The 13,008-nt window shown below is 43.0% G+C and overlaps 1 protein-coding gene across 1 annotated transcript in view; it reads right to left on the bottom strand.

Annotated features, from left to right (window-relative positions):
- Positions 1-2,247: 2,247 nt before the first annotated feature.
- LOC126260499 (trace amine-associated receptor 1-like) overlaps positions 2,248-13,008 on the bottom strand; it is a 60,499-nt gene continuing 49,738 nt past the window's right edge. Inside the window, exons 2-3 of the mRNA XM_049957829.1 lie at positions 3,249-3,374; positions 2,248-2,328 (exon numbers count right to left, since the gene is read on the bottom strand). Coding sequence (XP_049813786.1) covers positions 2,248-2,328; positions 3,249-3,374 — 207 coding nt within the window. The remainder of the gene's footprint in view (positions 2,329-3,248; positions 3,375-13,008) is intronic.

Raw genomic sequence — 13,008 nt, forward strand, 5'->3', positions numbered from 1 at the left:
GAGACTAATTAAAAGTGACAGCTTTTCAATAATGAAAGTAATGGAAAGTGTAGCTGATGCATCTAAAACAGTACCGAATTATTATATTTCTGACGCAGAATTAATGTGCAACTAACTACTAAGCACACAAAGCGTTGATACATCGTTTCAATAACTGCTTTAGGCAAAGTCTCTTATTAATGCCAATATCGATCAGATCAGTTTCTGCATTTCAGTAATAATATTTGTCAAGGCTTCTCTCAGTTCAGTTACGTTTATTTGCGTGATAAACAATGCTGTGCGCAGTTTATATGTTAACTACGAGGCCTGTTCAGAAAGTAAGCTCCGATTGATTGCCAAATTGAAACCACAGTGAACATCAGAAATGTTTTACTTGTAACAATTAGCTACACCTTTCAGCTACTTCTCTACGTAGTCGCCGTTCTGACTTAGACTTTTGTCATAGCGTTGTACCAACTTTTCAATAGCCTCATCATAGAAGGCAGCCGCCAGTGCTTTCCGCCAATTCTCCACGCTGGCCTACACCTCGTTGTCTGTGTCAAAATGTTGTCTTCAAAGACAGCGGTTCATGTGACCAGAGATGAAACTCAGGGGGAGACAATTGCGGACTGTATTGTGGGTAATCTAACATTTCCATTTGAAAACGATGCAGGAGCATCTTCATTGCCCCTGCAGAATGCGGCTGAGAATTGTCTTGAAGAAGAAACAGCACGACAGTTATGTAATGTTAGCTGCATAGCTTCAGGCGAAATTTTTCACCAGGCCCTCGTACTTGGCGGCAGACACTATTTTCTAGACATCTTTACGCACTCACTGCGAGCTCAGAAATGAGAAGAGCGACGTGATGCTAACTGGGGTTATACTAGAGACACTACCCAACACATCTGTGCAAAGCTTTATCGGATTTTCATAGTCGTTTCCATTTCGCGACCGATCGGAGCTTACTTTCTGAACGCCCCTCGTAGTTCTAAAATATTTGATATTATGTGCAGTAAGGAACCTACTAAACGAAAAACCAGGCGACGTCATGGTGTTTGAGTATTTTACATGCCAGTTTCAAGGAGGATGAAAGTGACCTCGATTATTTACCTTCATGAAGATCTAATCACAATTTAAAGTCCGTAGTTCACACCTGTTAGTTGACGCTGCAATACCCTGATGTAGTTAAGGTTAGTTTATTTTAAACTCCGTATCTTCCTCGGATTCACTTGGATCTCAACTGAATATGTGACTTTATCAATAACTAATTGTGATTGAGCGATTAATACGTGAATTTCAGGCAACTATTGTGGTTTCTTGAGTTGAAATGTATCAAAGTGTTCTGCAGTCAGTTGTCACGTTGACGTGTATTTCACCGCTAAGACAAAACAGAGGAGCAGTGTTGCCATCCATCTTTCTCAATCCTCGTCGAACGAAGTAAATTCTCCTCCGTTACAAGATCACGGTCGTAGGTCCGAGCTACAATCTTTGGCGAATGTTACTCCATATTGCTTGAAGGTGCAATACCAAATGTCATTTGGAAGAAAGTCTTGATATGTTTAGTGAACACGTGGCTCTCCTGAACGGTAAAAGCTAACCTCACTCATGGATTTTGCACTGAATGATGTTGATATTCAAGCTGGCCAAGCTTGGATTACTGTTGCGTATTGTTCTTCTTGATTCTGCTGATTACGGACATTGGCTACAAGTTTCGAAAATTTCCCTGTACGCGATTTAATTACGTACCGAATATTTATGGTAACGCAAGCGGACTTTTCTATGAGAACTGATGCTACAGCGAATTTCTTTATTGATAAACCTATGTGTGTACGTACTCTTCATATGTGTAAAGATGACACTGTATCTATTTTTATGAGAGATCGTGGGACGAACATGAAATTTAAGTTAACTGGTGATGTAAAATAGAAACAAATACTGTCCGCACAGGGCTTGAATGCCCAACTGTACCGAACAGCATCCGTGTCATAGGCAGCACACAGGATTCAGCGGGTGTGGATATGGGGGGGGGGGGGGGGGCATTTGGTCAGCACACCGCTCTTCCGGCGGTTTTCAGTTTTCGTGACCGGTGGTGCTACTCCTCAGTCAAGTAGCTCCTCAGCTGGCCTTACAAGAGCTGAGCGCAGCCCGCTTGACATCAGCACTCGGCAGACCCGGACAGTGACCCGTCCAAGTGCTAGCCAAGCATGACAGCGCTTCACTTCGATTATCTGGTGGGAACCGGTGCTACCACTGCGGCAAAGCCGTTTGCTACTTTGTTGTAAGACTGTGTATAATAGTTTCTAAGAGCTGTAGCGTCAGCTGGGAACTGTGTAAGGGCACAGCGAGGACCTGTAGAAGTTAAAAGTATGACAAATGATCAAATAAACTACACGTTAGAGGCGCAATGCGAAATGTCATCCGGAATAAAAGTCTTGACATGTTTCCTGTACAAGTGATTCACCTGCGCGGTAAAGCCTAACATCAGTGCGAGAATAGTGTGTAGGGATACCTTCAACATGTAGTTCTGAGAACAGCTCCTCAGCCCTTCTCAGCTACCAACAGTACAGACTTCACACAGATTGACCAACATGAAACTTCCTGGCAAATTAAAACTGTGTGCTAGACCGAAACTCTAACTTGAGACCCGGGCCCCGAGTTCGAGTCTCGGTCCGGCACACAGTTTTAATCTGCTAGGAAGTTTCATACCAGGGCACACTCCGCTGCAATTTCATTCTGGAAACATCCCCCAGGCTGTGCTAAGCCCTGTCTCCGCAATATCCTTTTTTTCAGGAGTGCTAGTTCTGCAAGGTTCGCAGGAGAGCGTCTGTAAAGTTACGAAGGTAGGAGACGAGGTACTGGCAGAAGTAAAGCTGTGAGGACGCAGCGTGAGTCGTGCTTGGGTAGCTCAGTTGGTAGAGCACTTGCCCGCGATCGGCAAAGGTCCCGAGTTCGAGTCTCGGTCCGGCACACAGTTTTAATCTGCCAGGAAGTTTCATATCAGCGCACACTCCGCTACAGAGTGAGAATCTCATTATAGACTGACCAAAAATTATTTAAACGTCTTAAAGGGCTCTTGGTAGGGGAATAGTTAGAGACATATCAAATCTTTGTCCAGAAGTATTTACAACATCACTATAAATCGCTCTTCAGAAATGGAACAACTTCAGTGTTTCCCATACATTTGTGCGCGTCTCATTTCTTTGGTGGATTACACGCAAGAGTGTGAGCAGAAGGTGGGTGAGAGGCGTGGCGGTGCGCCGGCGGCCTACCTGTATCTGGCAGAAGATCTCGCCGTAGGGCCAGCAGCGGTAGACGGCGGGCAGCACTCCGAACGGCGTCACCAGCAGCCCGATGGCCAGGTCGTTGCTCGCGAGCGACGTCAGCAGGTAGCGCGGCTGCAACACGAGAGCGCGGCGCGTGAGGGGCGACTACGTGTCCGTAGCCACGTCTAAAACAGGCCTATTTTAAGACCAAGGACCGATTGCTGATACAGAATGTATCAATGCTGTAAACTAATACAGTGGAAAGTACACGATACTAGAAGCACCAAATTCTGAGTAAACATAGACCTGTAAACGAAGTGGACACGGCAGGACAGTACAAAGTCAGAGTGCAACTCTGTCAGCTGTTTGTGGAGTGTCAGTTGTGTTGTGCGAATGTCGGTTGTAATGTGGAGCATTACAGTACGAGAAATGTGGTGCAGTGGTCAGCACACTGGACTTGCATTCGGGAGGACAACGGTTCAAACCAGCGGTCGGCCATCGTAATTTAAATTTTCCATGATTTCTCTAAATCGCTTAAGGCAATTGCCGGGATAGTTCCTTTGAAAGGGCACATCCAACTTCCTTCCCTAATACGATGTGACCGATGACCTCGCTGTTTGGTCCCGTCCCCACAAATCAACCAACCGACCAACATTACGGTAACGAGTAGCTGCCTAACACGCATTTCATGACAATGCATGGGCGGCTGCACGATTGTACCATGTAGCATACCCTGCTCGGAGGCTCCCCGAACATTTACAAGGGTGCATTAACCCCTCCGAGAAAGTGGGAGCCTTGCACATGCCGCGAGTGTGGTTAGGCCTGCACGAATTACGCCTGTGCTTGGAAAAGTGGTGCTGGAAGTAGTTACAATACTCTCCAGGAATCTTGGCAAGGAGACTTGCTGCACAACATTCTGGAATGACCACAGTAGCGTTTGGAGAATAATACATTGCAATGCAGTCTACACATACCACCTACGAGTTGTTTCTTACAAGGGGACACAGTTCGGAATGAGACTTCGCAAGTTAGTAGTATACGTAAAGGATGTCCACTCATAGAAGTCTTAAACCGCACTATCCTGAAAGTCCCGAAAAGAAAGGGCTCTAAAGTTTTAAGTGTAGCTCATATGCCATATGCATTAGAAGTAGCATCATCGCAATACTCCAGTGAAATTGCTCAATTAGTAGCGTGCTGGAATATTATATGGCCGATCCCGGTTCCATTCTGCCTGCATGCTCGACTTTTGTTTGTTTCATTAATTGTTTGAAAAATTAAAACAACTTTTAAATAAAGTTAATGACCTGAAGTGTTATGAATTAAATCATAAACAATCTTATTTTGTTATAAAATGGCTGTCACAGGCTACTTAAAATGTGAATTACAATCGTCAGTACTTTCATTTTAAAAAGTTGAATAATTTCAAATGCATTTTAATGGAGACAAATTAAAGCGTTAATTACCGTCATTACTTACGAAATTGGGCAATATTATAAACTGTGGAAAGGTTTTATATATTCGTTGTAAATTCGAGGAACCGATGTCTTCGTGGAAAAGCAGACAATAAGTGTTGGCCTATTGCATGTAAAAACAGGCAGACAGTGAGGAAGTGTCAAGGCCCTCACGGAACCAATCGAGTAATGGGGCCTTACCTGCTACACTGCCAGTTCATTTCTGTCTTTCGCATAGATTGGAGCGTTCTGTACCGTGGTATATTAGCAGAATTTTTATTGTGAATTAGAAATGTCTGTCAATGAAGACATTGCGAAAGTATCAGCAGCTGCAGATTCATTATATAGTGAGGTCTCGAAAGAGACGTTAAAATATGGCGTTGTTTATTACGAAATCTTGCTTGCTGCAGATAATTTGATTACTTCGTAATCTTCCACGACAATTTCTCGTATAGCAATGTTGATAGGTGAAGAAATTTGCAGAAGTGCTATGGACGTGTTCGCTGAAAAAATAATTGTGGCTGATGATTAACCTGATCACATAAATGAAAACTGTGAAGGTAAGCCTTTCAGAAGGTACGAAGGCCACAGTTCAGTATGAACCAGAAGAAAAAAGGGCGAGAGACGTAGACCGTCTTTCTTTGGATTACAAATTTAACGTTGATATCGCAAAGGCTCACCACACAGGAAGCGTTCAGCCGGTTAAGAAAGAACGAATATTTATCCCAATGGGAGGAAGAAGTAGAAAAGGAGGCAAGCAATTTGATAAGCACGCAGCAATCAGTTCCGGGACATAGTTCCTAGACGTATGATCATTCTGTCGAAGCCCGACAGAATTATCGGCAAGAGACTTCACGGAATTTAAAACAGTGGGCCTTAGCTGCAGCACAACAGTTTATAGATTTTGAATTTAAAGCTTCTGATGCCTGGGTTCATAGACTCAAAAATAAGCACGGAATTCCTCAGCGCAAAGTGACAAGATTTGTTTCAAGAAAAGAAACAGCGACGACCGCAGAAACCTTGGCTGCTGCAGACATTTTCTAACCCAGACGTTAAAACTGATACCGAATTTCGACAAAGGTTTTTTTTCTGAAAAGTGACCAGATAGGTAATTATTGCCGGGCGTTTAAAAATTCATTTTGCACTTTATTTTTGCGATTCCCTGACAAAATACTTTAATTTCGGTTGTTTTTTCTTTCCAGGAAATCATTAGCAGTCGGTGTAAACAGGACTCTGAATGTCAATGGATGCAAAACTATTTAAGTCAAAAGACACGACATGAATATACCGCTCAATACGCTCTCACTCTGTCTGGAAACATCCTGTCTCAAGAGTTTGTTTGTTTACAAGAGGCAACCGGTAATTTTAGTCCCAGATTTCAAAAAACAGTAAAAGAATACGTGCAAAATTATAAAGACGTTGTAATAACGTCTTCCAGATGAGGGAAGCTAACGACAGAACTCCATAGTGACTTTCCCAACAGGTGTTTCGAGTCTTATGTGGGACAAGAACGGTTTATATTAATTATTGACTCTTGGGGTGGACAAGCAAAGCTTGAACTATACGACGAAATCTTCCAGGTTGACGAGAAACCACCAACACGTAAATTAAAGTGATTCCTCCGAAATGTACTCCACTTGTTAATCCATATAATGGCTATTTTTATAGACAAAAAATGTCATAAAGAATACACAAAATTGCTCTCATGTTATTAAAAACAAAACAGAAATAAATTCTCTTGAAGACTGTATAAAAATACAATTAACAGGCCACCATCAGTTTTCATCTCCAATTTTTAAGGAAATGATCCGATATGCCTGGTATGCTTCCAGGCTTTCTGATGAAAGAGAAGTTTTCAGGAATGTCAACGAAGTATGCTTCTCAGCAGACTTTTTTTTTAAAAAAAAGTTGTTTCTGTAAACAATCGTTCATCATAAATTTTTCAAGATCCCACATATTTTTTGTTTTCAGTATTTTTATGACAATTATAATTCTGATGCTTGCACATAAAATACAATATTGACAAATGAACATGATATAAAAAAATTTATGTAATTGAAACTCCAACCGAAATTTTGTGAGGGTGGTAATTAATTTACCTTCATTAAAATGCATTTTAAATTATTCAACTTTTTAAAAAGAAAATATTGTTGAGTGTAATTCACATTTTACGTAGCAGCGACTGCCATTTCATAAACAAAATAAAATTATTTATGATGTAATTAATAATACTTCAGGTCGTTAACTTCATTTAACAGTTGTTATAATTTTTAAAACAATTAAAGAAAAAGAAAATCAACCCGTACCGGTAGGTGGGAAGTATAGAAACCAGATAAGTCGCATGGCATTCTGGCATGTTACTGATTGAGCAACTTCACTTACCTGCTGCGTTGCTGCTTATGACCACTGTATGAGGTGTGCATGAGCTACGTTTAAAGCTTTAGAATGCTTTTTTTCGGTATTTTCTGGATAGTGCTTTTTAAGACTTCCATGAGTGGACACCCTTGAGGTATACTACTAACCTTGGAAATTCAGTTCGGCATAAGATTTCAAAGATCGGAATGTTCCCTTGTTAGTGACGCTGACTTTAGCCCTAGACTGGCGTTCTGTCAGTGGATCGAACAACAAGCTTTTATCAACCCTACATCTGACAATAACATGTTAATTACGGATGAAAAATGGTTCACTAGTGATGATGTGATTAATTATCACAAGTCTCACGTATGTAGTCATATGGGCTCCAACCCAATCCACATCAGCGACGTCTCTAATTGAATTTGATTGTCTTCTTGGGCCATGTATGTTTCCAAAAAAAAAAAAAAAAATCTGTGCACGAAATCACCTTCAGTTTCTGCGACATATTTTGCAGGGGTGCTTGAGGGTGTCCCCTTAGAGCGACACCAGAGCATGTGGTACATGCATGATGGAGCACCGGCACATTTTGCTGATATGGTGAGACGACATCTAAACGCCGAAATGACAAAAACTGTATTGGGTGAGGCGTGTATGAAAGGATTTGAACCTCACTGCAGCGACAGGTGCCGGCCTACATCCGGATACAAGGACGACACTTTGAAGACCTGCTTTAACTATACGTACAGTCATGTAACTGTTATCGTCTCTAATAACTTTTCTTAATATTGTTCAGTATTGTTACTTTTTCCTAATTAGGATGACGTTCACACGAAATCAGGTCAATGGTGTTTGGTACCCACGAAGTCGCAGTTGCCTCGCAAACGCTTCGTTTGCAGGTCTATGTTTACTGAGACTCTTAGCTTCTAGCATCGTGTACTGTCAACTGTATGCGTTTAAGCCTTTCATTATGATACACCTCGTATTAAAATGCTGGTAGCTCAGAAGAAAGATGTGCGTCGTCTACTGACATTTTTTACAAAGCCACAAGTAAATGGTCGTTAGACTGTGAATGACAGCAACCAGCACTTTCTTCGAAGTATCTACATCGACATAATTGTATACTCTGCATACTACTGATAAGTGAATGGCAGAGATTACTTACCAACCTACCACATGTTAGGGTTTCTATCTGATCCATTGACGTGTAGAGCGCCGAAAGAATGACTGCTGAAACGTCAGTGTGTCCGCTATAAGTAGCCTAAACTCATATACGTGGTATCTACGGAACTGTGCGTAGGGATCTGAGGAATATCTCTGGCTTTTTCGCTTAACAGTGATTCTTAAACTCTGTAAGTAGGCGTTACTAATTTAGCTTCTTCAAAATCTCCGTGATGTTCTGCGGTGGATCAAAACAGCATGTGATCAGTCGTTACCAAGGTTTATATATGTTCAATAACCCCTGTTAATTCTATTTGGCACGAATCCAACACACTTGAGCAACATCCTAGGGGATTTGTAAGCAGTCACCTTTACAGTGTGAGTGCATTTTCCCACTACCCTGTCGAATAAATCGAAGCCTGCCCCGTGCCTTACCAATGCCGTGATAATTCCATTTCATATTCCTACTAACTACTGCGCGCAGGTATTTGTATGAGTTGGCTCACAGAAATACCGACTTATCGGTGCACAGCTATACATTTCTCAATAATAGAAACGAGTATCCAATATTTGCCTGTATCCGAAAAGTTATTGAAATCTTACAACATATTTGCGCAGCTTTTTCTGCTAGTAGTTAATCATAGATTGCTCTATCATCACCAAAAGTCTGAAGCTTTCATTAATTTTGTCTTCCGGATCATTAATATACAGAGTGGCGCTAATTATACTTTCACTACTTGAGCCATTATAGGTGGACACGCGTACGCGGATGGTGCCAAACTTTATAGAAAGATGTTCAGCGTGCAGTAGGATTTGCGTTGTTAATAGTGTTAGTATCGTAACTTGCCGTTAGACGCCGTTACTAGTACGGCGATGTAGGGTTGAAACACAAGCATCAGCGCGCATTACAGCTACAGATAGTCAACATGACTCTGGACAAGGTGAGCAGAGCATTTCTTGTGAGCCTGCTTTATCAAAACAATAGTAACTGTGCTGCTGCTCTTCGCTTTAAAGGTCCTCTTTCATCATCGGGATTGAAGAACATGATTCGAAAGTTAGAACTAACTGGCGATTTAGGAATCGCTCCTGGAAGAGACCGATGGCCAATGGCGCCACAAGTTGAAGAAGTTATGTTGCCACGTCTGAGAACGCTGGAAGCAGTATGCGATCTTCAGGCAGTTCAAGAGTCGTGTCACGACAACCGAACATTCCAATGGTCCGAAAAGTGCTGCGAACAGCTGTGAAAAATATCTATAGTACGGTTCCAGACTGACTTGGATGCTGATGGTCGCCACATTGGCCAACGTTTGTAACATGGAACGTAAGCTTTGTACGCAATTAAAACATGTTGCTCTCTCATGTGGACATAAAAATTTTGTGTCATACCATGATTTATTCGTTATTTCTCTTCTGCGTGTCCTTACAAAAGCTTCCGCAAAGTTTTATTGTCCTACGATCACTCATTTTTCACATGGGCTCACTGAAGTAGTGATAGTTAAATTATAACCCCCGTGTACAACACGAACAGCAACAAGAATTCTATCTCACTTTCTTGGATCACGCTTAAGTTACTTGTGCTTATATCGACGACTCCTCATCCAAGATAACATTCTCTGCCCTTCCTATTAAGAAATGTTCAGTCCAGTCATAAATTTTGTTTGATATTCCATATAACAGTAGTTTTGTTAATAAACAGTGGTGTGGTACCTAGTTAAAAGCTTTTCGGATGTCAAGATATATTACATACCCCCGACTGCTTCGATTTATTGCTCTCAGGCTCTCTTGTGAGGAAAACGGAAGTTGGGTTTCTGCCTGACTGGCTTGTAAGGGGTCATTTCGTGCGTAATTTTTAGTGTAAAATGATAGTTGCTGAAGATCATCACCAGTTGTGGCTCATTCATAGACCTACAATTATGAGTGAAAGAAGGTTAGCCGGCCGAAGTGGCCGTGCGGTTAAAGGCGCTGCAGTCTGGAACCGCAATACCGCTACGGTCGCAGGTTCGAATCCTGCCTCGGGCATGGTTGTTTGTGATGTCCTTAGGTTAGTTAGGTTTAACTAGTTCTAAGTTCTAGGGGACTAATGACCTCAGCAGTTGAGTCCCATAGTGCTCAGAGCCATTTGAACCAAAGAAGGTTAGCCATGTGTGTCGAGACTTAAAAGAAGGCCGTACAAAAAGTTCAATATAGAGTGCAGAGTGGCAGACTCATTATTCTTATCGACAAAACGGTGCAGCAGCTTGACCAAAACTGCGATCTGATCCACAATTGGAGCTTTCACTGATGGATTTCCTCATGCTGAATGAAGTGCTACACCATTCTCAAGAGCCGGCCGGCGTGGCCGAGCGGTTCTAGGTGCTACAATCTGCAACCGCGCAAGCGCTATGGTCGCAGGTTCGAATCCTGCCTCGGGCATGGGTGTGTGTGATGTCCTTAGGTTAGTTAGGTTTAAGTAGTTCTAAGTTCTATGGGACTGATGACCTCAGAAGTTAAGTCCCATAGTGCTCAGAGCCATTTGAACCATTTGAACAATTCTCACGGAAAAAAATGGTTCAAATGGCTCTGAGCACTATGGGACTTAACTGCTGAGGTCATCAGTCCCCTAGAACTTACAAGGGAACCTCCCCATCGCACCCCCCTCAGATTTAGTTATAAGTTGGCACAGTGGATAGGCCTTGAAACACTGAACACAGATCACTCCAGAAAACAGGAAGAAGTTGAATGGAACTATGAAAAAAATAAGCAAAATATACAAACTGACTAGTCCATCCGCAAGATAGGCAACATAAAGGATAATATGAGCTCAGGCTCGTCGTGGTCCCGTGGTTAGCGTGGGCAGCTGCGAAACAAAAGGTCCTTGGTTCAAGTCTTCCGTCGAGTAAAAACTTTACTTTCTTTATTTTCGCAAAGTTATGATCTGTCCGTTCGTTCATTGACGTCTCTGTTCACTGTAATAAGTTTAGTGTCTGTGTTTTGCGACCGCACCGCAAAACCGTGCGATCAGTAGACGAAAGGACGTGCCTCTCCAATGGGAACCGAAAACATTTGATCTCAAGGTCATAGGTCAACCGATTCCTCCACAGGAAAACACGTCTGATATATTCTATGCGACACTGGTGACGGCATGTGCGTCACATGACAGGAATATGTTGCCAACCCACCTAACTTGTACACTTGGCGAATGGGTAAAAAAATTCTTCTACCTTGCCCGATTTAGGTTTTCTTGTGGATGTGATAATCACTCCCAGAAAAAGTGATGAAAACATAAGAGTTTGTCACATAAACTGCAACAAATGAATGCAACAGTTTCACAGTCGCTCAGTTTTCCCTGTGATCTGTCAAAACATATGTTTTTAACGTTTTCAAATTTTTCCGTGTGTAGACCGTCAAATCCTGCATATGTCCAAGCAAATCTGAACATGTCCTGGAATTTTGGAGAGCGAAGCTGATTTTGTGTGAGTGCCTGAACTTTGATAATTGTCTCAAAATAAAAAAATAAAATTTTCACTGTAGGGAAAAGTTGAACCAAGGACCTCTCGTTAAGCAGCTGCTCACGCTAACCACGAAACCACCGCGCTCCTGATCTCACATTATCCTTGATGTCGCATGTCGTGCACATGGACTACTCAGTTTGTATATTTTGCTTATTTTTTCCATAGTTCCACACAACTTGTTCCTGTTTTCTCCATTGATCTGTGTTTAGTTTTTTCAAGGCCTATCCACTGTGCCAACTTATAACTAAATCTGAGGGGGGTGCGATGGGGAGGTTCCCTTGTTAGAACTACTTAAACCTAAACTGACCTAAGGACATCACACACATGCATGCCCGAGGCAGGATTCGAACCTGCGACCGTAGCGGTCGCGCGGTTCCAGACTGTAGCGCTTAGAACCGCTCGGCCACGTCGGTCGGCGAGCCGAAGTCATGCGCCAGTTGTTATGTCAACATGGCGTACTGTCAGTCCAGTAGATCTCAGGACCGGTACAGACAGAAATGTACCACTTCAAGGCTCTGTGAGGCATCACTGTGTAGCCCCACGGCCGAGCACTGCTACAAAGACAGAAAAGTCGAGCTCGACGGTCTGTGATCAATACTGAAACAACCACGGCGGAATAAGCAGCGCTGACAGATGCGATAAATGGGGCAAATACGATCATGTACTCAGCGCCATTGTGTCATAGTGGGGAGGGGAGGGGGTGTTCAGCTATTATTAGTAACGCAGCTTTCGGAGTACATCACAAATCTGTTGTGCTGCCATTCTGTCTGTGTCGAATAAACAGAGAGAACGACATTCTAAGTTTCAGTGAAACCACGACGAGCTGCTTGATGAAGGTCAGCCTCCTACGTGCTTGATGATTTCAAGACATAGGCAGCCAGACCTCGGTGCATACCACAGCAGTGGTCTCCTGGTGCTGCTTGTTGCGTAATCGTAGATGGGGAGACTGTTGAACGACCAGCCCCCCGTCCCCCTTTTCCCCCACCCAATACGTCATCGCGAGTGATCTACAATCTGCCATCTACGCACTGACCAATCGACGCGCGCCCATGCAGCCTCCTAGCTGACTTGTGTGGTAGTCTTGGCGGGTGACGAGGGCATGACAACCGGCATCCTGGACCACAATTAGCAGACTTCATCTCAGTGCAGGACGATGTTATCATCGAGAGCTGAGCGCGGTCACCAGAGCACGTTCGGCCGAACGCGCCTACTTCCCTCGTTCCCGTCGCCAGCTCTATACGCTGCCCAAACGCTGAGCTGTTGCAACAAGGTCACGACACACTGACGAAACAGCAGTCTTCCACAGCACGA

This window comes from Schistocerca nitens, chromosome 5, assembly GCF_023898315.1.
Source record: "Schistocerca nitens isolate TAMUIC-IGC-003100 chromosome 5, iqSchNite1.1, whole genome shotgun sequence".
NCBI lineage: Eukaryota > Metazoa > Arthropoda > Insecta > Orthoptera > Acrididae > Schistocerca > Schistocerca nitens.